Source organism: Triturus cristatus, chromosome 3_1 (genome assembly GCF_964204655.1).
Source record: "Triturus cristatus chromosome 3_1, aTriCri1.1, whole genome shotgun sequence".
NCBI classification, from domain to species: domain Eukaryota; kingdom Metazoa; phylum Chordata; class Amphibia; order Caudata; family Salamandridae; genus Triturus; species Triturus cristatus.
In genome coordinates this window covers 982993540-983021168 of record NC_140583.1, presented here as the reverse complement: position 1 = coordinate 983021168, position 27629 = coordinate 982993540, and the positions used below count along the sequence as shown (strand labels likewise).

General features: G+C 41.1%; 1 protein-coding gene across 1 annotated transcript in view; it reads right to left on the bottom strand.

Annotated features, from left to right (window-relative positions):
• Window positions 1-27629, bottom strand: part of HIVEP3 (HIVEP zinc finger 3) — a 1736279-nt gene that overhangs the window by 99462 nt on the left and 1609188 nt on the right. Inside the window, exons 11-12 of the mRNA XM_085645663.1 lie at window positions 21871-27322; window positions 1851-1996 (exon numbers count right to left, since the gene is read on the bottom strand). Of these exons, the coding sequence (XP_085501789.1) occupies window positions 1851-1996; window positions 21871-26817 (5093 nt within the window). The 5' untranslated portion in view covers window positions 26818-27322. The remainder of the gene's footprint in view (window positions 1-1850; window positions 1997-21870; window positions 27323-27629) is intronic.

Sequence of the window (27629 nt, the reverse complement as noted above, 5' to 3'; positions counted from 1 at the left end):
AAGCCTACCTAGGGAGCAACTTTTGATCAGAAGACTATAAATAAGCATACAGAAAATGCTCTTAAGGATGGAGAGCAAGGAACTTGATGATCTAGTCTGGCAGCGCTTACGTATGACAATTCTAGGGTGGACAGGGATTTGCTCTAATGTTGGCTGACCCACCATAACTGCTTTCTCTTGGCTGGTCAGCCATGACTGGAGCATATGTGATGAGAGAGAAGGGTCATGGAGTGATGCACACCAGAGTTAAGGGCACAGTTGTGAGCACTCCATACATCAAGAGACTCAATGTGAACGTGATAGTAACATGTATGTGAACAAGCAAGACTTGGTAGCCCCGCACCACAATTATTTTCCATCATTCTTCAAGTGATATAATGTCTGTGAATTGAAGACTTCAATCAATATGAAGCTAATTGGGATCTAAAGAAATGAGGGGTTTTCAATCATCATTGTCTATTTGCCAAGAAAGCTGCAGTGTGAAGCAAACCTTTTTCACACACCGCCTGTACCTGAGTACAAAAATGTCCGACCATAGTGCCATATTATCCCCTAATACACCAATAGATTGCCAGAAACCAAAATACTTGACCAATCGAGAAAGATACAGCAGACTGAGGACTGATAGAGTGGAGGCATTCCCAAAAAAAGAAAAAACATTGTAATGATAATCAGGATATCTGGATAAAAGGTTGTTGAATCATTTAAGGTGTTCTACAGTCAAAAACGTATAGTCTTCGAACAAAGGGTCCACGTGTCTTGCTATTGGGAGCTTTAATTCTACTACTGTGGATTACTGGAGTGGAAATTACTCCAGGAAACAGGATTGGTATTTTTTCTTGCTCATCCAAAATACTACAGTTTGTACCATAGCACTCTTTGAGGAATTCTAGTCTAGTCACACTGTAGACTCCATGTAAGATTTACTGCAATGACAATGCTTGGGTCGTTGTTGTGATCAATCTTATGTTTTCTAACGTGCAGTCTCCAGTGTGATTGCAGCATATTTTTGGCGTCGACTGTAGCCAGCCAGAGACATAGCGACTCTAGAGGTGGCTCGAAGGACAGAACCTACTTGGACCTTTTGACCATGTAGTCAATACAATCCCTACCGCTGTGTCAACCCAACCTGCTGCTGTTTTTGTGACATTGCTTATCTATACAATACACCACATGGATGAGTCTGCATGCAGAAACGACTGCGTATGACAAGATATAACTGTTTCATTGCGCATTGCCAAACGTAACCTTTGATAACATACTCTTCAGCGCAAGAAGGGAGGAACTTTCCTTCACGCATGCACAGACTCTAACAACGCTTAGCTTCTGCAATATTTGGAACATGAAAATGGAACTTCTAGCCCTTTGAGGCATAACATTTCACAACTATTATTTTGTACAACAACATCATTCAGTGTTTGATTTATTAGAGAATTTTACACTGTTTTAAAAACCTATGTCTTTTGCAACTGTTACTCAAATTTCCATTCAATAAAGACTGTCAATTATATCGATATTATCAACTCACAAACAGACACAAAACCCACCAACGGTTTAATCCTACCGAATACGAAGCCTTTATCAGGTGCCTAAGTCTTAAGTTAAAAAATGATGTTGTATAGTTACGTGTTCATAAAACATAATATGGAGTTTAAAAACAAAATGCTGTTAAATTCGGGAAATTATGGTAAACACTAAAACATAAACTAAGGAGCAAATGAACTCCACAAAGGGGGAGAATTTCGAGTACACCATTGGCGCTTGCTGTTTGTGCTTTGCTACCTTTCACCACTTGTTGACATTCATGGGGTATTTAGCAACGAACTGGGAAGCTGGCAAGATGGGCTTACCCTCCTTCAAATATTCTGACACGGGCAGGCTGGGCACGTTTCGGCACGGTGGGCTCTTCTTCTGGTTTTAACCTCTTGTCGTCATCCTTTTCTGTTCTGGCTGCCTCCTTATGTCCTTCACTGGGATGCCGGGATGGCAGATGAACCTGCCCCCATTACCACCAAAAAGAAGAGCCAACCACAGATTAAATTTATAGCATTGCAGTAATACAAAGCAAAGGAACGAAATTTCAATGAGACAATGGCTGAAAACTTTAAACGAGAACTAAGGCCGAAGGATTATGTTGCATTCTATGCAACAGATTGATGGGCAGAACCTATTGCTCTACACAAAGCAGGCACTGAAAAGGCCAATGGGTTACATTTTGGACACTGCAAAATGTTGGCACTGTGGCCATTTCTTATGGTGCAGAGTAGTTATTTTGATATAGGCTGTTTCAAAACATTGATTATATTTTGTGTTACCTTAGCTTTGGCAGAGGTAAATACATTTCTGGCATGTTGGCTGATGTTTATTATCATTGACCTATTTCAAGTAAGCAATACTCATCACCCGGTTATACTTACAACTCTAAGGGGTTTCATGCTAGAGTTCCATTCAGTTCAAGAAAGAGGGAATCAGGATTCAAATCATTTTGCAAACAGGCCCCACACCAGGAGAGTACCTTCAAGTGCCTCTGGAGAGGTATTTGAAAGAACATATTGATTCATTGTGGGGCAAGAGAGAATTCACACTGATGTTGAACTGGAGATCTACTAGCCTACAATAGTTTTTTCAACAGGCCCCATGCATCTGAAACCTGTCATCGATGAGAGACCAGGGTATGTTAAAAAACTAAAGTTGGGTAGGGTTGCTAAATTATAGAAGATTTACATTCAGCTTTATAGTATCCTTTACATGTACAGAAATCCCATGGAGCGCTTTTAATAACTGCTAAAATACAGCCGCGGTCGGTAGTAGGAGTTCCTGCAGGGCGGTGACGTGGGGAGGGGGAGGGGCAGGGTGGGGGGTAGTAAACTATGGATTACGGAGGTTTACAGGTAAGTAAACATATAAATTAATAAAACGAATTTCGTTGCGTGCACTGCATCACATTTGGGGATGCAGTGCACGCAACGAAATTCGTTTTATTAATTTATATGTTTACTTACCTGTATACCTCCGTAATCCATAGTTTACTACCCCCACCCTGCCCCTCCCCACGTCACCGCCCTGCAGGAACTCCTACTACCGACCGCGGCTGCTAAAATAGTTACTTACAAGCTTTGGAAATCTTTCACTATGAGGCAGACAGGACTTTGTTTTATTTTATAAACTCACGAGGTTCAACATAATACAAAAAGGTCCGCAGGTGAGAACATTAGTATTTTACATACAAAAGATTACCTCTGGCCCACAGTCTAATAGGAGTTAAATTTCATAAGTACCCTAAAGACAAATCAGGTCTTTGGAGTTTGACCTGGAAGACATACATGCAATTTTCAACACATGTGAAGTCGGTGTTTTTATGTAAAAAGAGTCCTCTTCTGGATAACTCACAAGCACTCTTAACTGACCTGCATAGGCAGTTAACAAGAACAATTCAAGATGTCCAAATTGATGATACCAAATTTAAGAGAAACATTATGGCTAGTGCAGTTGATGCATCAAGGATACAGAAAAAATGCAGAGAAGGTGCCATGTTTGTGTGGCCCATTTATCATTCATTTTATGTTTTTCTGAGACAAATTCCCAAAGCATGAGTTTATTGCAGAGAAAGGTAAAGACATTGGCTCTGATGTGAAAGAAGCGTTCTCTCCATGCACATGGGGTCATTGCTTGTGTACCCAGCCCAGTTCTACCTTTCCTCACTTGGAAAATCAGTGTTGCCCATTATCAACAGGGCATTATGACTATCACTGTGCCTTCAGGGTCCAATTGTGGATGGACTGCGAAGCCATTACATCAGTTGAGCAAGCTGAGGTTCTTCAATTATATAAACTGAGCAGTTTCCTCAAATCTAAATGCAGCTCAGGAACCTTGAAAAAACTGAGACAGGAGCTCTGCCAATTTATTGTGAGCTTCTAATTCCTAATCTTTAAACAAGGCTCCCAAGTCCAATATGCTGAATAATGGAATACACAAAATAAGCCACTGTCAACCTCATTCCTTGACATATACTGCACCATGGGGTTTTTCCAAGAGTAATTTAATCTGAGTTTTGCAGGTCAAAATTTAGGATAACATTGGATCAGTTTTACTGAACAAATTTTCTGTGTTCAAGCTGGAAAAATTAAAATGAACTTTTTACCTGTATTAATATCATCATGCAAAACCTGTATGAAGTTGTGTGGAGCAGTGCACAACACTCTGAATCAGACATTGGAAACAGAACATATATTTCCTGACTTTTTGTGTCTCTGAATGTGGAGAGCTTCCTTTTTAAATATTTTTAAATAAATTTGCTTTTGATCAGCCAACATGAGCACAACAAAATAGCCAAGGTAAGCGCACAGCATCAGACATAAATATTTGGGAAAAGTATAAGCCAAAATATAAAAAGGAAGTATCATGAAATGCAGCAGTACAACTACAAATAGAAAATACAAGGATCTGGGCCTCACAAAACCACATTAACCAAAGCGTTATTGAGATGCGCACGAGCCTTGGGGCCTTTGGGCTTAAGGATAGCGGACTCAAGTTTGTAAATCTGTGAAAACAGTGACCACCATTCAGAAACCGCGGGGGAGAAGGGGGAACCCATGCTCTGGTCACACACAACCGAGCAGCAGTGATAGCAATTGAGACCACCGAGGTTAGTCTAGGACTAATATCAGGTTTCTAGGCCAACATAATATCCGTCACCGACTAGTCAATATGGTAATCCAGATGAAAGGATAACAATTGCGCTATGCCAGACCAAAAGGTTTTGACTGCTGGCCATTCCACAAACACATGGATAATATCAGCTGAATGTTGTCCACATTTAAAACAATAAGTCTTATGGTTCGAGCTGCTCTAGAAGATTTGTATATTCTGTCTAGGGTATGATATAACATAAAGACTGTCCGAAATTGCTGCAGTTTTAGGTTAATAGAACAGACAAAGTGGTTGATAATATCAAAAGTAGCCGAAATGTCATTGACTGAAATATCGTGACAAAGCTTGGAACCCCATTTAGCAGCAAGGGTAGACCTATCGTTCGCCCGAGCTATGGACAAAATTCTATATAAGATTTTAACTGATTACTTGCCATCTAGGGTGATAAAGCAGATCAGGATATTGGCATCTTTATCCCGAGCCTTACATATCGAATTGGGTAGGAAAAAGGTCTTCAATTTGTAAATATTTTAAAAAAGGACTGTTGGGGAAGGTCATAGAGTGTTTGCAGAGTAGAAAAAGCACAAAACCCATCAGAGCCAAAACTCTAAACCACATTCCTAATGCCTCGATTAAACCAACTTTTGAAAACCTAGAGAACAGATGGAAGGATAGGGTTAGTGAGAGAACAGACGAAAGAAAATATTGAGTACAAATTTCACCTCAAATTCTGAAAGCTCCCTGAATGATCTTAAACCATACCAGCTTGAAATAGTTTGGATCAGTACTTCTACTAAGATAGAACCTGAAATCCGGCCCCAGGGCCATTTGATACCCTTGAGCAAAACAATTAAAGGTCATGGTGAGTAAGAACGTTCTTTATGCGGGAGCCAAAAGTGGACCAGAAGTACAACATAAAAACTGGAAGAGACAGACCGCCTTAGCTGAGTGGGAGTTTTAAAAGATGAATAGCCCTTCTGGCCCTCCGATACCCCCAAATGAAGCTGCCAGTCTCCACCTCTAGATGGTTATAAAAGAGATCCAGAACCCTCTGGGGATTGCTTGACAAAATATAACTATATTTGGGTAAAATATTTATTTTGACAATAATGCATCGTCTGATGATACTGATTGGAAGGTAGTTCCAAGACCACATATCTGCGATTACAGACTTTAAGATCAGTTCATAATTTAATGAAATAATACAATCAGTGTTGGCATAAAGCTTGACCCCAAAGTAGGTGGAAGCAGTGACTGTCCCAAGAACTGGAGAATCTGGTTGAACATTCAGTATGATTTGTGTTTTGGACAAGTTAAGCTTGGACCCAGAGACGGCCCGAAACCTCTCAGCCTCAACTGTAATTTGTTCCATAGCAGACAGGGGATCAGTAGAGTAAATTGCATTAGGCCCATAAATTGTGACGATAGTAATTTTCCTAGAGTTATCATCAATCTGAGCAATTGCCCACCTACCCTTAGGATCAGAGGCTGTCCTCTAAGTCACGTATTTCAAATGTCTAGTACAAAAAATTGCAACCCCCGTATAGAAGTTGACTGACTAGTAGAGATAACAAAATCCAAACCAAGCTGCTTGTAGAGGGATTGATCTTTGTAAGCCAAATGAGTCTCCGTCAAGCAAATAATCTGTGGCTGATAGGCAGGAATCTCTTCCCTATCCAGCCGCTGCTTAAGAGGGTGATTGAGAACTGCTATGTTCCAGCACATCAACCTTAACTGGGGTATAGTATGTTTACAACCAATGAGCTGGCTGTCAAGATTATACCAAAGAGATGTATGTGAGCACGTCTAAAGCATATGTGATAACAGCAACAAGTTTTAATTACCACACAGCCCAACCTCCCATTCGGCAACACACCCAACCACCACCAGGACCCAAAAAACAAAATAGCAGGAAATCCAACCTAGGTGACATGCAACTGGCAAACACAAAAGCCCACCCAGCCAAAGGTAAAAATTCATCCCACCCATGAGCTGTCAGAACACTAAGAATTATGCCAGTGACTTCATTTATCGAGGTAGCCGGGAGAACTAGAACACTCACCAAGATGGCATCTAAAGTTGTCTCACTTGAGTAAAAGATAAAGTGCAACGCTAGTTTCCCTTAAAAACACCTCAGCCCATTAAAACCTCCCCCAACACACCGTTGAATTAAAAAACTGTGGAATTGCAACAATAAATGGCTTTGAACAAATTTTCAAGCTGATAAAATCACAAGCCTGAATGTATTGCACAGTATTGTCGCTCAAAATAATACTAACTAATAATTCGCTTTTCTTGTAGTGTTTTTATTACCTAAATTTAATTGAACTCAAATTAATACGCATGACAGCATGTGTTAATCTGCATTCTGTATTCTGGCCACCCACACATCTGGCAGTATGATGGTCTGTGGCTACACCCCGCACAGGAGTGGGACACAGCCCAGTTCACAGTGCATGTAGACCTGCATGTTCCCAAGGCACCCACATAGCTATGTATTGATGTAACATCATTTATGGTTACCATAAACTCAACCCTCCATAAAGCTAATGGATCCAGGGATTTAATTTCTGTTCAGCATACATCTGAAATGTCAATAGTTTGCAAGATGGTGACGTACTCTAGTCTTAATTCTCATGAAGGAGTTTTTTTTCTACCAAGCAATCTTGTAAGCTGTGTCTCTAGTTACAGGGAAATACAGATCCAAATTATACATCTGTGAATTCACTGATCCAAATAGCTGGTCATACAGAGTGAATATATATATTATACAACATACCATTGAAAAGGCTCCCTGTATTCCGTTTTTACTGATTTTTACGGATAAATACAGACAGAAACCCATTTATTTTCCTGTCTGTTTTTATTTTTAAATGTGGATAAAACATAAAGTGGTTGTTTTGGAGTAATTCTAAATAATATCAGACATGACTGCCAAGCGAATAGTTATGCGGATTGACAAGCAAGGGGTTAAAAAAGACATTTTAGTAAAGAGGCTTAAACAGCCATAGTTAACTTTTTTTAAATTATTGTACATTCTGCAATGATTTCTTAAGTGATGAGACCAAGTTTAGAAACACAGGAATGAAGTTCTTTTCGAGCACTAACAGAATATAGCTGTTGTCAACTTACATATGAAGGAAACCATCTGTAAACACTCACTTAGGACAAAACAAACATACAGCAATACAAACCTACCACCTGAACCAGCAGACGCTTAGCTTCCACTGTGCTCCAAATAGACATAGTCTCCCTGCCAAAACTGAAACTGACCCGGAACACTGCGGTGAAGAGTGGCGTTGTCTCGGGGCGTGCCCATTGCCCCTGACCCCACAGACCGCACCAAACCCCCGGGGCACACCGAGCCCCCACAACGTGATCATTTTGAATGACATCCGATTTAACAAATAAATTATGAGTTAGCGGAAATCTTGACTGCCACAAGCCTGAATGAGCCAGTCTGTAAATACCTGCCACAGCTTCAGGATTACTCCACGGGAGGTTGGGAAATGGCTTGGGTGCAGTTGGTGATGTCCTTTGCTCCCTGCACTGCTGCCCCTAATTAAAGTCTTTTGTCTGATTTAATCCTGATTGTTGTTGTTCTCTTATATTGGGCTTCTTCCTCAGTACGATCATTGGGCTACCCCTTAAATTTGGGCTTCTTGCTCAGTAAGAAGTGAGCAGGGGCTACCTCCAAAATAGTAATCTGTTTGTTCCTTTCAACAGGTCCTCTATCAACTTCATAATCCCTCTAATGCTTCTGCGGCAAATCTAAACCTTTTCCGGTGAGAGAGTATATAACCCTTAAATGTGAGGTCAGGTCTTGATTAATCCACATTAATCCACATTATAACAGCTATACTACCCTGCTCACTTTTCATATGCACATACCCATACTGCTATATATGCCTATAAGATGACCCTGTATAGTGTAAGCTAACATTGAGACCTCGAGCATACACAGGAAATTCATGATGGCGCTGGACTCTATAGCATACAGTGTGTCTTTTTTTCCCTATCCTAACTCGAACCAGCAATAGTGACCTTGTTTTCTCAATGTTTATAAGAAAATTTATCGTATTCACATGGACATATTTTGTTTGGTTTATCTTAAGGTAATACACTACTACATATGCATATAAGACCCTGCTTTCTCGAATTTCTATTTACAACCTTGTGGAATTACTGCTGAGATCTGTAATGCGCTAATTATATATTTACCGTATTTACCTCGAAACTGCATCTGCAACTATATCCAAATATCTCCCTATAACTTGTTTGGTACCACTGGAGTCCCTGATGATTATGCAAGTATACAAAACAGGTGTTCCTTGGTTTTAATCATGAAAATGAAATTCACCCCTTCTTGAGAGGGATTTTATTTCTTTTCTCTTACTCAGGTCAATTATTTTAGTCCAATCTACAAGAAGAAAGGGGTAATCTTCAAGAGGTGCTGCTTTAAAAAGGCTGCTGTGCGGTAAGGCAGTAAAATGCTCTCATAAAACAAAGGCTCATTGCAACTGCTCCCACAGTGCTTGACTCAAAGTGTTGGATAGCAGGCCCCTAAATATACTTTTGCATGTGTGTAACAAAGCAACTGAGCATTAAGAATTGTCAAGTGAGATCTCATTCACAGGGATATATACTAGGTGATCTACTCAAAGTAGTTGTTTTGGTTGAAGTTGTGGCGGCCCTGGAGTCAATTGTTGAGAACATTAAATCAAAATCCTGGGGACAATTACCATGTGACTCAATACCAGAAACCCCACACTTCATACAGAGATCTTTCAAGATCAACACATCAAAGCATTGTGTGTGCCCATTTGAACTCCCCAACCTCAAAACAGCATTTTCAAGCCAATGTCACCCAGGAAACTGGATTTGTGAAACTTGGACATCCATTGATCCCATAGGGTTATATTAACCCTATATGGTTCGAACATAACTGGAAGACTCTGATTTGTTTTCTGAGTGAAAACATCAAAAAGTTTTGCTTTCTTCAATTACTTAAGATGGGTTGAGGTTAAATCTTTCGCAAGAAGTGCGGGCTTGACGTTCCAGCAGTATTCTATTTCCTGGTGCAGCTTGGTGAACTATAATTTATGCATACTCCTGTACGACACTGCACATGTAGGTTTTGATAAATTAATAGTTTATAACAATTATAGTTGAAGAGTTGGAAATAGAATAAAGCAAAAATTTGCACAGGATGATTGATACAAGGTGTGCATCTGCCCTTTAAATGATCAGGTTTAAATACACTAAATCACTTCTCAGTAAAAGTGGTGTAATTGTCAATTGTGGAGACTGTGGCCGGATTTGTATCAATTCCTAAATGTCCTCCAGAAGTGCAGGAGAAGTATTTTTCACTCAATTATCAACAGTATTGAATTGGGAAGAATCTGGTGGTTATTGTGCTCAGGTAGAGTAGGGATCGAATTGTCCTTGGCTGACTAAATTAGTTTAGACCCCAATTATGAGACTCCACCTCGACAAGGCTCAGCAATGGCAATGGTGACTGATGCTGTACTCCTTTCCAAAATGAGGGCCTTTGCCTAGCGAACAACAAGGATGTGGCTATGCTCACAACAGATGTTTAAATGAGCTAGGAGCTGAGGAATTTAAATGTAAGTTGCAGGGGCGTATAGAAGAACTGTCTGTGAAAGGACTCCTGATCTCATCAGTTCCAGAACATAGTTTTTTTTTGTCATTGATCACAAGGCCTAGAAAGGTGGTTAAACGCCTAAAATCTGCTGCTCAGAAATGGTTGTAGGTGCACAACACCCTTTCTCAATTTGCCCATCTTCAAGGAGGGATATAAGAAGATGGATCCATGGAAACTTGTAGGAGCACTGGCTTAGTCCATGAAAATCACCGCACACACATGGAGATGTTACAGAACCATCTTAGGCGGCCTAGAAAAGACCAAGAAAGCATGCCAATGGAAGAAAAAAATAAGTGAAATTGTCTATATATGAATTATGTACTGGTTGTGTAAGTAGGAAGTATGAACTTAACGGTATTGCAGGTTACTAATTACTAGTACCAAATATTGACCAACCTTGAAAGACTCGTATATCCGATCTGGTGATAGCAGAGACTGTGAGGAGGATCTGGATTGGATTTCCTCACTTTTTATTTTCGTACTTTTAGCTGCATAGATCCTTCTTATTGTCTCAACTCACACTAGACTTGTTGACTTTTACTAATTACACAATTGTCTGACACCTTGGTGATTCCTTCCAAAATATATGCTAAATAAGTGTATGGTTTTTAATTAGCTGGTGCATATTTCTACTGCCAAGGAGGGCTCAAGGCTATGAAAAATGTTCAGAATATCTGTGTAAAACAGGTTTGGCTAAAGCAAATGTAAATGGAACTCAATTGCATAGGTGTTGCTAATCCTGTAAATAAGACATGAATCTACCTATTTTGATCTCCTATTCGACACTGAAAATGTAAATGAAATTGCACAGCAAAAACACAATTAAAAGACTTACAGTAGGTTCTCATGCTTTTAATAAAGCCTAGAATGCAGTGGCTCATAAACGGTCTTGCTCTGATTTTAACAATGGATTAATGTGTAGATGAGAGGCCCCTTGAGGTGATGTGCTTCTGTAGTTACCTAATAACTGCTTCCCCATCTAGAACTCGCTTACTGTGACATAAATGTTTTTAAAGCTGTTCATCCATGAGGCACAAAAACTGTCATTTGTAAACTATATTACGTTTACAGATTATCAAAAAGGCTTGCAAAATCACCCAAAACCTTTAAATAACAAAAACAAGACAGCGACTGAAATTGTTCCACATACCTAGCACAAGCACTTCTAAAAGTATTGGTTGATATGAATCAAACTAATGCTTGTAGTAATTTATGCACTTGAATCTGGCAAACCTTTGCAAAACAATTGAGGATTTCCTTTAAAGTTTAAAGTTTTACGTGCACTTTCTATTTTCATAGTGAATTATAAGGTAAGGCCTTTAGCATCCTGTTTTACCCAAGTCTTATTAGACAAAATGACAACTGTCATTATGCAGACAGAGTGGATAGTTCCCTAAGTCTGCCTTAGATGTTCACTGTAATTTTCATTCGAGGACTTGAGTGGTATCGTTGTCCACCAATAAGCCAAAAGACAGTCTATTTATATTGACTAAGTGTATATTGACTACAACACTAAGCGTGCATGGAACCTCAAGAGTTAAACATGGTCCAAAGGAAGATCCTTACCATTAAGGGAATTCCAGCCAAGCATGTGGAAACCTTTAATCATGACAAATATATCATGGATATCCTGATTGGATGGTGGTTGAGACCCCTAATTTGATGGAATCTGACAAGTAGGTTTCCTTTCATGTAGAAATAATGTTAATATGAACAACGGCGTAATCATGCCATGTGGCATAACGTCATATTTCAGGAATTTCGCATTGCACGTGGAATGAGAAATTTCTGAAAATATGCAAATTACAGCAGTGTAATTTAAATTTCGCCCAGGCCTATTAAGAGCGTTATTTACCAGTGCATAATGACTTGTTTTCAAGGAGGCAGAGGATGACCAATTTATTAGAATTATCCCAAAATATACAGCAACATAGTTTGTGTAAAACTAACAATGCTGCACTCAGAAGAAAAGGAGCCAAAATGTGCACAATTCATGTAACAAAAATCATGCTCCTTTTATTTTATTAATTCCAGTTATGTGTTAAAACTGGTCTACAGTTTTGGTTTTACTCTGTGTCCACATTATAAGTCTCTTTTTATTAACATCAAACAGTATTCTTCAATACATATGGATATTGTGACGTGATTTGCAAGGAGGTAAGCTTCAAGACAACCTATCTTAAAAGGGATGAAAAACGTTTATCATTTCTTCTGTGCTCTGATTGCTATCTTTAGGTAACTGTTATTTTGATAACCGTGTCACTGATATAGCATGGATTTTCACAAATAAAGAGGCAAAAACATTTTCATGACTCAGAAGAACCTATTTATCCTACCGAGTCTGAATTAAGATTATATCTATGAAGTAATTTGTTATTTTGCAGTCACAAAACATTCCTCATTCCACCAACCTGGGATAGCAACACTGTTTGGGTAAAGGTTTCCCACTTTAGTACTTTAATCAAACCTTACTGCTGTCGGTGAATAAACCTAGAAGCAGCAAGGAACCAGATTTGAGCTATAATATCCCATAATCATAATCAAAAATGTATTTTCAAACAAACCCTAAAAAATGTAGTACCTTAACCAGGTTCACATATGATTTAATGACAGACTCAGGATATAGAGCATTAAATGGAAGGCTAGCAGCAGATCAACAGGCCTCACCAACTTACCGAGGGCCCATGGTTTCTTCCACCATAGACTACACATTTGTGCATTATTCCTACTTCCACCTGTGTAAAAAGTATGCTATCATAACAACATCTGAGAGCGATCACGATCCTCAAAGGCTAGTTATCAATGTTAAGCATGATCTTTGGGAAGCCCATGTAATGGCCAACTTTGGCAGAATGACTGCTGTTAATGGGAAAAAGCTCATTTGGAATAATGCCCTAAAAGAGAAGGTGTCTAATCTAGAAGGAGCATAGACATCGTCGATTGGAAAACATTTTGTGTAGTTGGAAATTGGGGACGACTGGATAGCTACTTGGCAATCCATTCTAAACAATATATTACTGATCCTTGTGGTCAAATCATAGAAACCGCGAACATACATTGTAATTTTACCCAATACTCAACAATTTTTTTAATCAAAGAGATGGTGTGACATATACTAAAACTTTCAATGTCTAATGATCACAATCTGAGGCTACAAGACTTAATGAAATAATTTATGAACAGAAATGTACAAATAAAGCAGGAAAGTGATAACAATGCCTACACAAAACTATATCAAGCTATATTAACTTGGAATGAACAAGGGTATTGGTCTCTGGTGGGATACGGTACAATGTCAGTTGAGCTGTTTATCCCAAGTGATTGGTGGGAAACTTATATCAAAGTTCTTTATAAGTCAACTATTACTTATAATTATACACCGCCAAAAGTTGATGGAATATTTCCAGATATAACAAAGGAAGAAATAGTAGAACTAATAAAAAGTTCACACTCATCCAAAGCAGCAGGACCAAATGGTATCCCTATAGATCTGGTTATGTTAAACATAACCTTCTGGAGTACGTTATTAGAACGGCTGTTTTCACAGGTAACCAAGATAGAAAAGATACCATCTTCTTGGAAAGGAGCGGTTGTGCATCCGATATACAAACAAGGTCCAAAAACTGACCCGTCCAGCTACAAATTAATAGCCTTATTAGACTTCGAAGGGAAATTGTTTGCAAAACATCTTCAAAATAAACTAAGGCTCTGGGCAGAGGAACAAATATTAATACCAACAACACAAACAGGATTTCGTTCAGGGTGTTTAACAATTGATAACATAATTTCTCTACTTGGGGAAAAAAGCATGCATGGACAAAACAACATTATATGCCTGTTTCGTGAATTACTCAACAGCGTTCGATAATGTAAATCGGCAAAGGCTGTGGAATGAGCTTCTAACATGGGAAATCGTCCCGAATCTCCTGAATTTTATTATTGACCTGCATTCCAAATCATGGATACACGTAAAATTAACACTTGACAATAAGCTACATTCTAAAATTGGTATTGAAAATGGCCATAGGCAAGGCTGTGTCCTCGCCCTGTTGCTATTCTCACTCTACATTGCTGATATAGAATTTGTCACTAAAGTCTGACATGGGTATCGCACCAAAATTAGGAGGTATAAAAATACCATTCCTAGGGTACGCTGAAGACCTAATGATCCAGTCTCTAACTCCAAAAAGACTCTAGCACCAATTAAAACAATTATTCATCTTCAATACAGTGAATGGATTGATAGCCAATATGTCCAAAACAAAAATTGTGACCTTTGGACAGCCCATAAAACCTAAAAGGTGGACACTAGGAGAATCATAAATCTAACCAGTGGAGTAATACGAGTACCTTGAAGTGATTTTTGATAAAAAGTTATCCTGGTCAAGCCACCTGGCCAGTAGAAACTCGAAATCAACTGTTATCACTAAGTCAATTTCAAGATTCATGAAAATGTTTGGAGGAAAAGCGATCAGCCCATCACATAAAGCACCACATATGAAATGTGTTCCATATTCATTGTATGCACCCCCAGTAAGAAGTAAGAAGGTCATCTTCGACTTTAAGAAATGTTTTATGAAATGTTTACGCACTTTATTATGTCTACGACAGGCAACCCCTCATTGTATTATGAGATTGTAACTCAGTCTAAAATACTTGGTATCATTACACAACAGGAGCTGTGTGAATTACATTATTGATTGCGCCAAGACTGATTCGTCTTCATTGAAAAAGCTAATATTTGAAGAGTTAGGGAGATCTAAATATAGAGATACAGAATTGTATATTACATTGATGGGACTAGGATCTTAAGGATTTGCCTGACATAGAGGAGTTGGGCCAAATTAACGGATCTGTGCAGAAAAACTGAATACGCAATACGCTTACTACCAAGCAGTGGGCCCTAGACCTGCTACAAGCAGAAAAATACATTCATACAGATTTAGTAATCGATACTTATACTGTACAGAGCCAAGAATATTTAGGATTAAATCAACCTGGTCACATAAAAAGGGAAATCTTAAGGTTCAGACTATCTTATATACCGATTTGGGAGTTTGGAGAGAAATGGAACCCAGCATTTAAAGGCAGACCAACTTCCCAGCTTTGTGGAAATACTTTTGAATCTCTTGTACAATTAATATGTACCGGTTCTAAACTGTTACCCATACGGAGGATATATTTATGCTCCTTTTTTAAAAATGCTAAAATAAGAACAACTGCTGAGGCCGTTAGATACTGTTTTAAGCTCAGAGAAAACAGTGCAATTACAATGATGATAAAGTTTTTAAATCATGCCTATAGAGCATTAACAGGGTAAATGCATGTATATAATGGGAAGCAAGACAGATTTTATCAACAGAGAATCGAACTTTGAGTTGCATACCTGAAAGAAAATTATGTATTTCCTAATTCTGGCACTTTAGCATATTACTGAAAGTAATAAACTGAGCCAAAAGAACATAATACAGAGGTAGACAGGTGAACTGATTTTTTTTTCGTGAAAGATGAAGAAACCATCTGCACAATTACAATGAACTGCATATGTTTTGCACATCTGGCACATTAGCACTTTAGTACATCTATAAAGTCACAGACTGAGCCAAATAAGACTATAATACACTGGCAAAAGGTTAAATAATATATGTAAATTACTGTAAAAGAAGGAATACAAACTGCATTTACACCTGGAAGGTGTACGTATTGAATCTCTAACGATAAACTAGATGCATATATTTTGCATTGTCAGCACATTAGCACTTTATCATTGAAAAGGAATAGACTGAAGTGAAGAAAATAGTGATACAGAGGTAGATGGGTTAATAATGTAAGGAAACCATTGCTTAAGTCGGGAACATAGAGAATTGTATTCTATGAAGTGTTTGTACTGAACCTGATTGTAAGTTTTAATCATTTACATTTTAAACTACTGATAATTTTTTCTTTTAAATGCTCACACTTTTATTGTAATCAATTGATTAATACAATAAAGTATTTACTACTACTAGTACTACACATTAGTACGAGTTTAATACCTGAAGGCTGCACTTAACGATAGTAGGTTACCAGCCAGCCTTTGCAACATGCCTGACACTACACTGCACCTCATGTGGAGCCTTTTTATCAGTGACATTTGATCCATTTGAGCAAGAAACATTTGTGTTTTTGATTAAATCTTCAAATTAGGCAGTAGAGAGTGGAATAGTGCAGGAGAACCAGATTCAGTAAGAAAATGTTGTGGTGGCACAATCATATATCTCCTGTGGTCTTGGATATAGCTGACTGACTTAGATCAATGGGAGTTACTTAAACCATTTTTGCAGATTTTAGGGGTTTTTGTAACCTTCGTGAAGGTCTAGGGAGAATTGTGCAACATTTCTTAGTTTGCGAACATTTCCGGTTCATGATTTTCATGCGAAAATGCAGACATTTATTACAATACATGTTAGACATATCTTTACTTAAATCTAAATAAATGTTTTGGTGGAAGATATAATCTGGCTTAAAAAAATGTATTCTTCTGATCCGAAAAATGACTGTGCATAGAAATGTAATACAAAACAAACTTGGAGTGTAGCAATTCTGCATACACTTTCTAGAACAAAATTCTGATGTAAATATGTGCATTTCGTAAACCGCACTGTGCAAGGTGTTTCTTATTAGTCATTGTTAAATTAGTGTGAAAATTATTTTGGTAAACCGAGAAAAAAAATGTGGGAAGGCATAAGCCATTACATTTTGCAACTCTAGCAACAGGCGAAAATTGGTACCTTTGAAAACACATTGTGCTAAACAAAATGTTGCACACTTCTGGAGCTGGTACCAAATGTTAAATATGCATGAAGCAGATTTTGTGAGTAGGATAAACTCCACCAATTGATTTAGTTTTCTAAAATCTCTCATTTCAACCTTTCAAGGAGGGTGACTCGATGTCTGCTGCACTTCAGAATCACCACTGCAATCTAGAGTAAACTCAAATTACAGCCACACTTGTCTTCTGCACCTGAGCTACTTCCTAGCTCTGTTCAAGATGCTAGCAACCACACTGATGATATTACATCTGTTTTGAATGAACTTATATTTTTTGTAGAGAACAATGTTACCTTGAGCGTTGCTTAGTGCTAATTATCCCTAGGCTCAGCACTTTGCTGCTCGCTAAGATTTAAAATAATCTTAAATACATAAATTACATAAACAGAAACAGTTAAACGTGCTCTGACAATGGTGTTAAAACAGGGCTTAAGCCCTCATTAAGAGTGGCCTGCATAAATAATTCCAGAGCCACTGTGAGCAAACATACTGGGTTGTATGAATTTTGTGACTTCCTCCTGATGCCGGATCTTTCCATCACAAAAAATGTAAGGAAAATGCGAGATTTTAGCCAAAGTTTGAGGCTTGCAGGGCATTGTGGGTATACCGCCCTAGAATACTGTTTGTCTATTTTTAAAAAATGTGCAGGATTTCTAGGTTTCAATAGGTGCCCGCTGAGCTAGGGTCCACAACTCACAGCTACCCACAATGCAAAAAAAGTATTTGTTTAGGTGCTAAAATGTGATATATGCATGTTGTGTTTTATGCTGTTTCCTGTCTCGGTCACTAGGCCTACCCACACAAGTGTGGGTTTATCTGGCGACATAAATGTGACAGCCATACAAGTCTCCCCACCCTAGATTACCCCAGCTGTCTAGTTTTAAAAAATGTGCAAGTTTGCCAAGTTTCCCTAGGTCCTAGCCACCCACTTTGCAAACAAGGGTCCATTTTGACTGGAAAAAATGTGGTGGCCATAAAGCGTTTTGCGCCCTTTCCTGTCGCAGGCACTGGGTACCATTTTTATCGGAAGACAGCAGGGGCATAAAATTGTAGAACATTTTTTATTACCAACTGGATTTCACAGCATTTTTTCACTCTAAATGTAAACCAGTGTGTAAAAAAGAAGCCATTTTTAAAAATACCCTCTAAATCATATGCAAGTACTGGTACCCACAAATTCATCAGAGATGTAGGAATAACCACTGCTCCCAAACTTAATTTCTTGTGGCCATTTAAAAAATATATGGGTTTACTTGATATCCATTTTTCGCTCAGCATATTTCATCATACAAATTGGTCTATTCTTGGCAGACATTGAAAGACGGTGCAGCTCAGTTGTTGGCTTTAGGTACCTTGGGTTCTTACATAACCAATAAACTCTACATATCCCCCCTGTTGGAAACGGCCCTTTTTGCAGGGTTATCCCCAAACTTTTTGCTTCTTCCTCCTTTATTTTTTCTGACCCGTGGTTGTTGGCAATAGGACTCTGGGCACTTTACCACTGCTGATCAGTGCTAAAGTGCATATGCTCTCTGTATAAATTGTTATATTGATTGGTTATCCATGATTGGTATATTTGTTTCACCTGTTAGCCCCTAGTAAAGTGCACTGCGTGTGCCAGGGCTGGTGATTCAAATGCTACTAGTGGGCTGCAGCACTGATTGTGCCACCCACAGGAGTAGCGCTAAAATGATGTCTTAGGCCTGCTTGCAGTGCCTATGTGCAGTCCAGGACTGCCATGTCGACCTGGCCAGTGCACCCACTGACCAGGCCTTATCCTTCCCTTTCTGTACATGTAAGGCATCCCTATGGTGGCCCTAGGTACCCCCCTGGGCTGGGTGCAGTGTATCTGAAAGGTAGGGCATGTACTGAGGTGTGTAACATGCCCTGGTAGTGAATTACAGCCATTTTCGTTTTTCCCTGCTGAGAGGCTATCTTGCCCATAGGATAGAATGGGGAAGGCTGTTTACATGCCTATCTTCCCATAAGGGCAAGATAGAAAATCCAAGTTTGGTATCTCTGTGTTCAGAATTTAATTATACATCTTTTTAGCAAGATGGTTTTTAAATTCACTGTGTGAGAATAGCACTTTTTAGAAAGTAGCTATTCTCCTGTTTAACCTTCCTGTGTGCCTGTGTGCTGGTTGGCTGAAGGTGTCATGTGATGGGCCAGGTGGCTCCAGGAGCCTGGATGAGTCAGCAGCAGGGTGAATAGGGAGATCTGCTTTAGATGGGTGGGAGGAGTAGTCCCTGGGTTTGAATAGGGCTGTCCCTGCCAAACACAAAGCTGGCTCCACCCCCTGCTGGCCAGGCTGAGGACTCTGCCTCTGCTGGCACAAAGAAGGCTCCACCTCCTGCTGAGCGTCTAACGACCCTGCCCCTCACTCTGAAAGGAACCAGGTGCTCCAGAGCAGAGCACACCCAGGAACCGGTTTGAGCAGGGGAATCCCCCCACTGGAACAAAGAGAGACAAAGACTTGGAGGGGTATAAAAAGAGGGCCCCAGACACCTAAAACTTTAGATCACTTTGGAACTAAGAAGAAACCTCTGCCAAGGAGAAAGCTGGAAGAAACTGAAGAGGAGAAGACTTCCTGCTTGCTGTTTTGCTTTGCTGCCAAGGAGAGGGGAAGGACTTTGCTGTGTCCCCTTCTTTTGATTCTGATCTCCAAGGGCCTGAGAAGAGCTGGCTCCCTGTTAAGAAGTCCCAGGAACAAAAGGACTTCACCACCAGCTCCCCTGGAACTCTGCTGAGAGAGTTCTGACCTGCCTTGGAGTGCTTGCCCAGTCTTGGGGCCTCAGGAGGTCGTTTTGCTGTGTTTGGGAGCTGGGAAGCAGAAGCGTGAACAAGAGTGACTGGTACCCAACGCATCATCCGATTGCATGTCGCAAGACGAGAGTGCGTGGAAAATTTCATCGCGGCACCATCGCAACACGCAGGGTCTCCGCATCGCCGAGTGCGTCGAGCATCGTCCCGAAGCGTGAAGCGTCCTGCCATTGCGAGGGTTGTCGCAGAACCAGTTTGCGGGCCGCACCACTGCCGGTGCGTGGAAAGTCTCCAATCGCTGCGTGCGTCGACGCAGAGTCCCGTTCCGTGGCGCATCAAGAGTTGCGGCGCCGGAAGGCAACGCTGCGCCACGCATCGCACCACATCGAAGAGTGTCGCATCGAACCTGTGCGTGAAGCTTCCCCCTAAGAAACCTATGCAACGAAAGCCAAAGGTATCGCATCCTCCCCCTACAGATCGGAGCCGGCGCATCCACCTCTGCTGCGTGAAGCAGGGCTGCTGCAAAGCCTCCCCAGGATCTCAGGAGCATCGCATCGCCTTTGCCATCTTCCTTGTTATAGCTTTTGGGAACCTTATCGCAACTACAGGTACTGTTGGGCACGAAAGTGTCGCATTTTGTGCATTGAGAGTCGCATTGTGCAAGACACTGACTTTTACATCCTGGAGTACTTTCTGCAAACTCTTGAACTATCTTTAAAGTAACCTTTTTGAAGTATATGTTGGTTTGTCTGTAGTATTTGGTCTTGTGAAGTTTTTAGTAAAGATACATTATTTTTCTAAAACTGGTGTGGAGTAAATCTGTGGTGTTTTCACTGTGTTACTGTGAGTGTTGGTACAAATACTTTACACATTGCCTTTGATAGCCTAGACTGCTCAGGCCAAGCTACCTAGAGGGTGAGCAGGGGTTATCTTAACAGTGTATCCCCCTTTCCCTGACTAGAAGCAAGGGTCCCTACTTGGACAGTGGAACCTACCCTGCCAACTAGAGACCCCCAGATCTAACACCCCCCATGGATCTAGTGGACGTAATGGTATAATGCTTTTGTAATGTGGTCATTGTGACAAACATTTACAGATGTAAACACTGTCACAAATGGCCATTTGTTGTGGAAACCAGTGGGCTTCACACTGGTTTCCACCACAAACTAGAAGTAGGTTGAAAGAACGAAAAATGGGCTAACTCTTTCAAAAATGCCGAAATTGTGGTAAATAATTAGGTTTTTTTATTCAGCTCTGTATGATGACTTTAGGAAGACTCTTTTATCTGGAGCACTTCTTTCCTATTTCCCCCCCAAAAATCATAACATAGCTATATTTTGCATGTTTTCTTAGCTCCATCTAGGGGAATTCACAAACCATGGGTATCTCTAGAATCCTAAAGATGTTGGAAAAACAGGGCACATATTTGGCATAGACACCTTACATGGAACAGAGTTATGTAGCCCTAAGCGAGAATTACCACAAATAGCCAAAAAAGATCTCTGCAGATCGGGGGATGATGGAGGTGGTTTCCCCAGCAGTTAAGGGATTATTGTAATCATTCACATCAAATCAACATCATAAAGAAAAATCACCTCATGAATAGATTGCTTTCAGAATTGTCGTTCTCTATAGAAAGCATCTAGGGATCTAAAGCAAGACTATCATAAGCAGACTGTCAACACAACAAAAGTCCTGAATGATCAAAAATGTTATACACAACCATTGGGCATGCACTGCCAGTGTACTGCATAAGTATCACAAAACCACATGCCAACATCCATTTACCCCCAAAGGACCACTCTATATTTGTACCACAACAAGAAGTTACAGTTCTGAAAAACCTAGGCTGTTGAACTATCTACTATGCAATGCAGCACCATTTTCGATGCTAACACGTCTAGTGTGCCTGTAGCTACTAGATTACGTTAAGAGTGAGAACAGAATGAAAAGATCATTAAAAAGTAAAAAGTCATCATTACCTCTGACATTTTTGGCTTCCTTTTGCTAGAGGGTGCCAGCCTTTCTGTCTCTGGACGAGGAACCGTGGCCATACTGTAAATTTCCTTGCTCAAGTTCTGCTTGGACCTCAGAAGTGACAGAGCTGCTTTTGTTGATATTCCAGGGAGGTTTGGATTGTAAAGGCTTATGCACCAGCTTGAGTAGACGGAAGCCCTTCGGTCAGCTTGCTGCATGTGATTTGGCTTAATGTAGTTCAAATAGCACCAAGTGACACTAGTGGTTGTATGCAGACTGGGAAAGGATTTCACATCGGCACCTTCCACTGAACTTGTTGCACTTGTATTAAGAGCTGCTGGAGGAGAAGTGCTCATTGGGCTGCAAGGTTGTGAATCAGAAAGCTCTGTACTGTCCTCTTTCTTCACGGTTTGTAGGGATAGCTTGCTTTGATATTGTTTGCCCACTGGTTGGTTGTGGTCTTCTGGTGATTGAGAATGAGAGGTTAGCTGTAAACAATGTGGAATTTCCTTTGTAATTGACTTATCTGAGCAGGACCTGATGGGCACCTCTGCTTCTACTCTGCTGTGAACTTGTGTGGAGAGCTTTGATTGCTCCTTCCTGTTTCTTTCATCTGCACTTGCTTCTTTCACAGACGATGATTTCAATAAATCAAGTTTTTCTTCCGACTCAGATACTGCCTCCTCTTTCACTCTCTTCTGCTGCTGGCTTTCTATTGTGAGCTCTAAACTTCCAGCGGGAGAAAGCATGCGCTTGCTTCCGCCAGCTGTTGATGAGCTTCCATCTAATCCCAATTCACTCTCAGACAGAGACGCCAGGGGCACAAAGTCCCTTCTGTCCATTGTTGGTAAGGGCACTCTTAAGTAAGGGGTCTGGAAGAAGCTTCTTTGATCTTCTGATATCATTTGTGCCAAATCAAAGCCCACTCCATGAACTCCTTTAGGTCGACTGTCATCAAATTTACGGATAAAAAGAGAAGTGGGACTGCAGTGGGACTGAGTAACTAGAATTTGGGAAAGAGTTGTATACATTGCGCTACCATATAATGGCATGTGAGTCTGAATCCTAACAGGAACTACGAGGGACATCACAGGATCTGCACATGCTGGAACCACTCTCTGGGAGATTGTTTCCATTGTGGATGGGGGGCTGGTAGTGGGAGGCAATGGCTGAAGCTTACCTTCTTTGCCTGTTGAGAGAGTAGAGGGGCCCATTGGGGGGGAAAGTGCTGCTTTTGTTTGTGGCGAAGGTTCGCCAGCCTCGGTTTGCAACTGAAGGGCAAGCTGGGATGGTAATGGCAGAAAGTATGCCGGGGGGATGGAGGAAGAGCCTGTGTAATGCATTGGGACATAAGGGGGATGTGGTCTGAAGGGTAGCTCCATGGGATGTGAAATCAACTGCTGTGCAATATGTAGTTGGCTTGGGTGGAGCAGTGCATGTTGGAGGGGATGATGTGGTGTTTGAAACAGTGATGGTGAAATCTGGGGGAATGGAAACTGGGTAGTGAGGAGTTCTGACATGGCTTGCGTTGAAAACAGTTCTGGGGGCTGCAAGAGGTGCTGTACTGGAAACAGTGGCAAATATGATTTTTCCTGTATTGCCAACTGTGGCATAGGGTCACTAATCACTTGCAGGGCTTCTGTCAACGGCTGTGTACAATCAAGACTCTCTTTCAACGGGCCTTGTTCTTTGGGATAATCTCTATGAGGTGCAATGGAAGAAGGGGAAGAAGAGTGGGATCCGCTTTTGACACTAGGTTTACATGAAGATGAAAATGGTTCTTCTTTCTCTTTCCAGCCCTTGACTACATAGTCTGGGTCATGCTCTACATGTCTGCTAAGAGAAGCCTGCCGAGTTTGAAAGCACTTTCTCTTCTCCTGGGCCGAGGAAGAGGCAACAGGACCTGATGCAGCTCCTGATGACAAGCTTCCATAGTCGAAGGATTTGCTGCGGTTTTCAGATATCTGCAGGGTATGAGATACATTCGGTGTCTGCTCAGAAGCGGATCTCCGCATTTCGCGAGCATGAGGAGGAGGATGATGGGTTGGTACAGTCAGCATATGAGTCCCAAAAGGTTTGCTAAGTATTTCAGAGGATTGTCCAGCTGATTCTTCTCGTTCAAATGAAATAGAATGACTTGAGGCATGTGATATACTACTTTCCTGGCTCGGACTTCTGGTAAGGGTTACTGATTCAAAGCTAGACTCGCCAGATGACTGGGCCATTTCTGCTAAACGGAGTCGTTTCTTTTTGGGTGGCAGCTTCTCTGTGGGAAGCTGAGAGAGTGTTTGACTTCGTTGAGGCCACTGAAACTCTTCTAGCTTTTCCTGCTCTTTTGGAGGTGGTTCACGCTCAAATTCTGGTTTGTCAGGCTCTTCTGTGACTAGAATTTCCGGAACCTGGATATTTGGCTGGCGCACTAACTTTGACTGCAGAGCGTGCGATGATCGCGCATGCTGTGCAGCTGGTTGAGATGAGCTCGGGACCGCTGGCATATCTTCGTCCTCTAAGCCACTCATCTGTTCCACTGACTCAGACTTTTCAAATGAGCTAGTATGTTGAATTACAGAAATTTCTTTTGATGTTGTTCGTCTTTCTTTAATTTCCTCACTCATAGGCATTGTTGGGTTTACTATACTATACTCCATGCTTGCATCAGGACGAGGAGCAGCTTCATGGCCCACTGTTGATGATATAATGCTATCCGTAGGTAGATTCAGAGCAACATCAGATGTTCTGCTGGGCTGTCCAGACTTGGTAATCACATACCCTGGTGGTTCTTCATCATCTCCAAAACTTTTTTCTTTCCGTCTTTTTCTTAATGGGGCCAGTTCCACACTAGTGCCTATCTTGTATTGCATAGTGTCTGGTGATGGAGCACACTCTTCAAGACCCCTAGCAGCATCTATTGAGGCATGCAATGGTGCAGATCGAGGCATCGAAATCGGAATTTCAGAACAGTAATATTTTTTATGGGCATCATAGTTATCCCTTTTTTTATATCGAGCACCACATATGTTACATTCATACATCAATGCCTTCATTTTTGGGCCCTTCCTGGACTTTTTGGTCGGATCACTTTCCTTGTGTTCATGCTCTTCAGCATGTGTGGATAGCACATCTTTGTTTACTGAGCTGAACTCTTCGGAAGTGTATTCCATACCCAATGGCAGCTCAATAGCTGGCTGTCGTTTCAGCATTCTAGGATGAGAAGAGAAGACATGACTGCGACTTAAGACATCAGGAGAGTCCATTAACCGGTTATCCAATGAATAACTGGCTCTAAATGTATGCGGTGAGCTAACGGTGCAGGCAGAAGAAGGCATTGAGTGGCTTCTTAGCAGAGGCACAGGTTCAGTGATACTATGAGTATGCTGAGGGGGTACATATAGTTGCTCAGGCTTACCCTTCTCACCTGGAGATGCCAACATTTTTGATGCATCTAACTGGCTAGTGGTGCCAGAAGACTTCAGGTCAAACTGGAATGGATCTCGAAAAGAGCCAGCCTTGGGAGATTCAATGCTGCTACGTCGAGACAAAGAGCTTCTTCTTGGTTTCACGCTGTCAATTTCACTTGTGTCCACCACAGCTTCATTGATGGTTATCAGCTTGGTAATGTGCTCAATTACTTGAGTTCTAGGCACAGAAAGTGGGATGCTTGCTTTGTCTTCATGTGGAGGCCCTTGGGGTGTTGCAGATTTTTGCCCAATTCGACCACATTTCCCAAAAATGATTTCCGCATAGGATTTTGCATTTGTGTTGGGTGGGCTGATCTGCTGTTCTGCACTTTCTGAGCGTGAAAAGTAGCCAGATTCTGTGCTTCCTTTGCTACCTGGACTAAGAAAAGGTTGTTCCTCTATGACCTTCTTTCTTTCACTTAAGCGGAGTGCAAGTTTCTGCTTTATGGAATGTGTATCCTCTGGTTTATGACTCAATGCATGCTCTGTGGACGGCTCCACAAACTGGGTGCTCTCCTCGAGTGACTGAGACATACTGGAATGGGATAATGAGTAATGCTCAAGGCTTGTACTCTGGCTTCCTGAACCATATGAGCTACAAGGAGACAAGCTGTGCTTCTGTCTGGCTGGCAAGTCAGCTACATGGCTCGCCAGGGTACCAGTCTCCTCTTCTGAATCTGTGCTTTCACCTTCTGTTGGCTCTTCAAATTCCTCCCGACCAAGACCCTCCATTTCCAAGCTCGAAGGATACATCTCTGCTTCAAGTCCTGAGGCCAGCCCAGCTTTAATTCTATGAGCATGAGATTTCCTATGTTTGTACAAATTGCTTTTAGTCTTAAAAGAGAAGCCACAAGCTGAGCATGGGTATGGACGCTCACCAGTATGGGACCTGATATGTTTTTCTAGCACGCTAGGCTTCGCGCAGGGTCGGCTGCAGTATGGACAGATGTATTTTCCTGGCTTCTGGGGCTTTCTCTCTTTCTTGTGCACCTCCTCTGCTTGTTTCTGCGACCCCTGGGAGGACCGGTGAAGGTGCACCTTCTGAACTGATGGCAAGTCTTCTCCGGACATAGGTGGTGCATGGGAAGGAATGAGCTGACCATGGCTGTGCAGTGCAGGAGAATCAAATGACCCAGACACACTGGGCCGGGCTGGATCCACAAGCTGCCAAGCTGACCCTTCGAGGCTATGCTCTGGATTTCCAGGAGACATAAATGCTGGTGACAGGGGTTGCTGCTGGAGCTTGGCAGCATGATGCATGTGCTCTAAAGAGGGACCTTTGGAGAGCTTTGGACGCCCAACTTTCCTCTTTACAGTTGTAAACTGAGGTTGCAATGGGACATCAGTAGCTGGGTTTTCTTGTAAAGCAGAGGATCGCTCTGGGAACACTGGTGCTGATGAAATACTGCCCTGCAAGGCCTCTCCCTTGGTCAGCCGCCTTCTTATCCCTTCCTCTGACTTTTTTGTGCTCTTCCGGCTTTGCTCGGGCTCCATGACCTCAATAGGGATTTTGATTGTTATTTAGGGAATATTCTGGCAATCTACATTTAGTGACTGAAGGGTATCCCCAATTGACTCTCTGCATTTGTTTGCAGCTATAGCCCTTAAGAATTGACTAAAGTGTCCCTGGTAGCAGTTTGACCAGTAAAAGCTTTAAGGCAGTCAGAAAAGTTCACATTGGTAATAGGTAACTAACTACTTCAAAGTGAGAAACCTCTGCAAAAGCTCCAGTCCAAGTATTGGGAACTTCACTGAGGATCTGCGCCCCGCCATTTTCTGTCAAGTTGACAGTGGCATGTTTTCAAAGTTTCAAGTCAACCCACAGTGGGGCTTGTGTTTATCATACAAAACTCTGAAGTTTAAAGGCTGCCAAGTTTATGTTGTAGTCGCCTCTTCCATTTTCACCAGGAAAGGTAATACTGAGCGGCATTCTTCCAGGGTAGCTTTCTCCACCGTCCCTGCTTCAGTTGCAAGCCATTTCCACTAGTCGTCCACATCCCTGTAACAATAAACAAGTCAATTTTTTCACAGATATACTTACAACATGAGTTTTACAATTACATTAAGCAGCCCCGATTTGTGATCCTATACAGGAGCCTTCAACATTCATTAAGAAGAATTGTATTGATCCATGATGATTTTCCAGATATTCACAAGGGATAAAATTATGTAAAATTAGACTAATTTACACAGTCAGTGGTTAACCTGAAAATCTAGCATAGCACGAAAAGCATGCGACACCTCGGATCTATAATAAATGTATTGAAATCGAGCTGCTGTTTTCAGTGAGAACTTCACAAGATAAT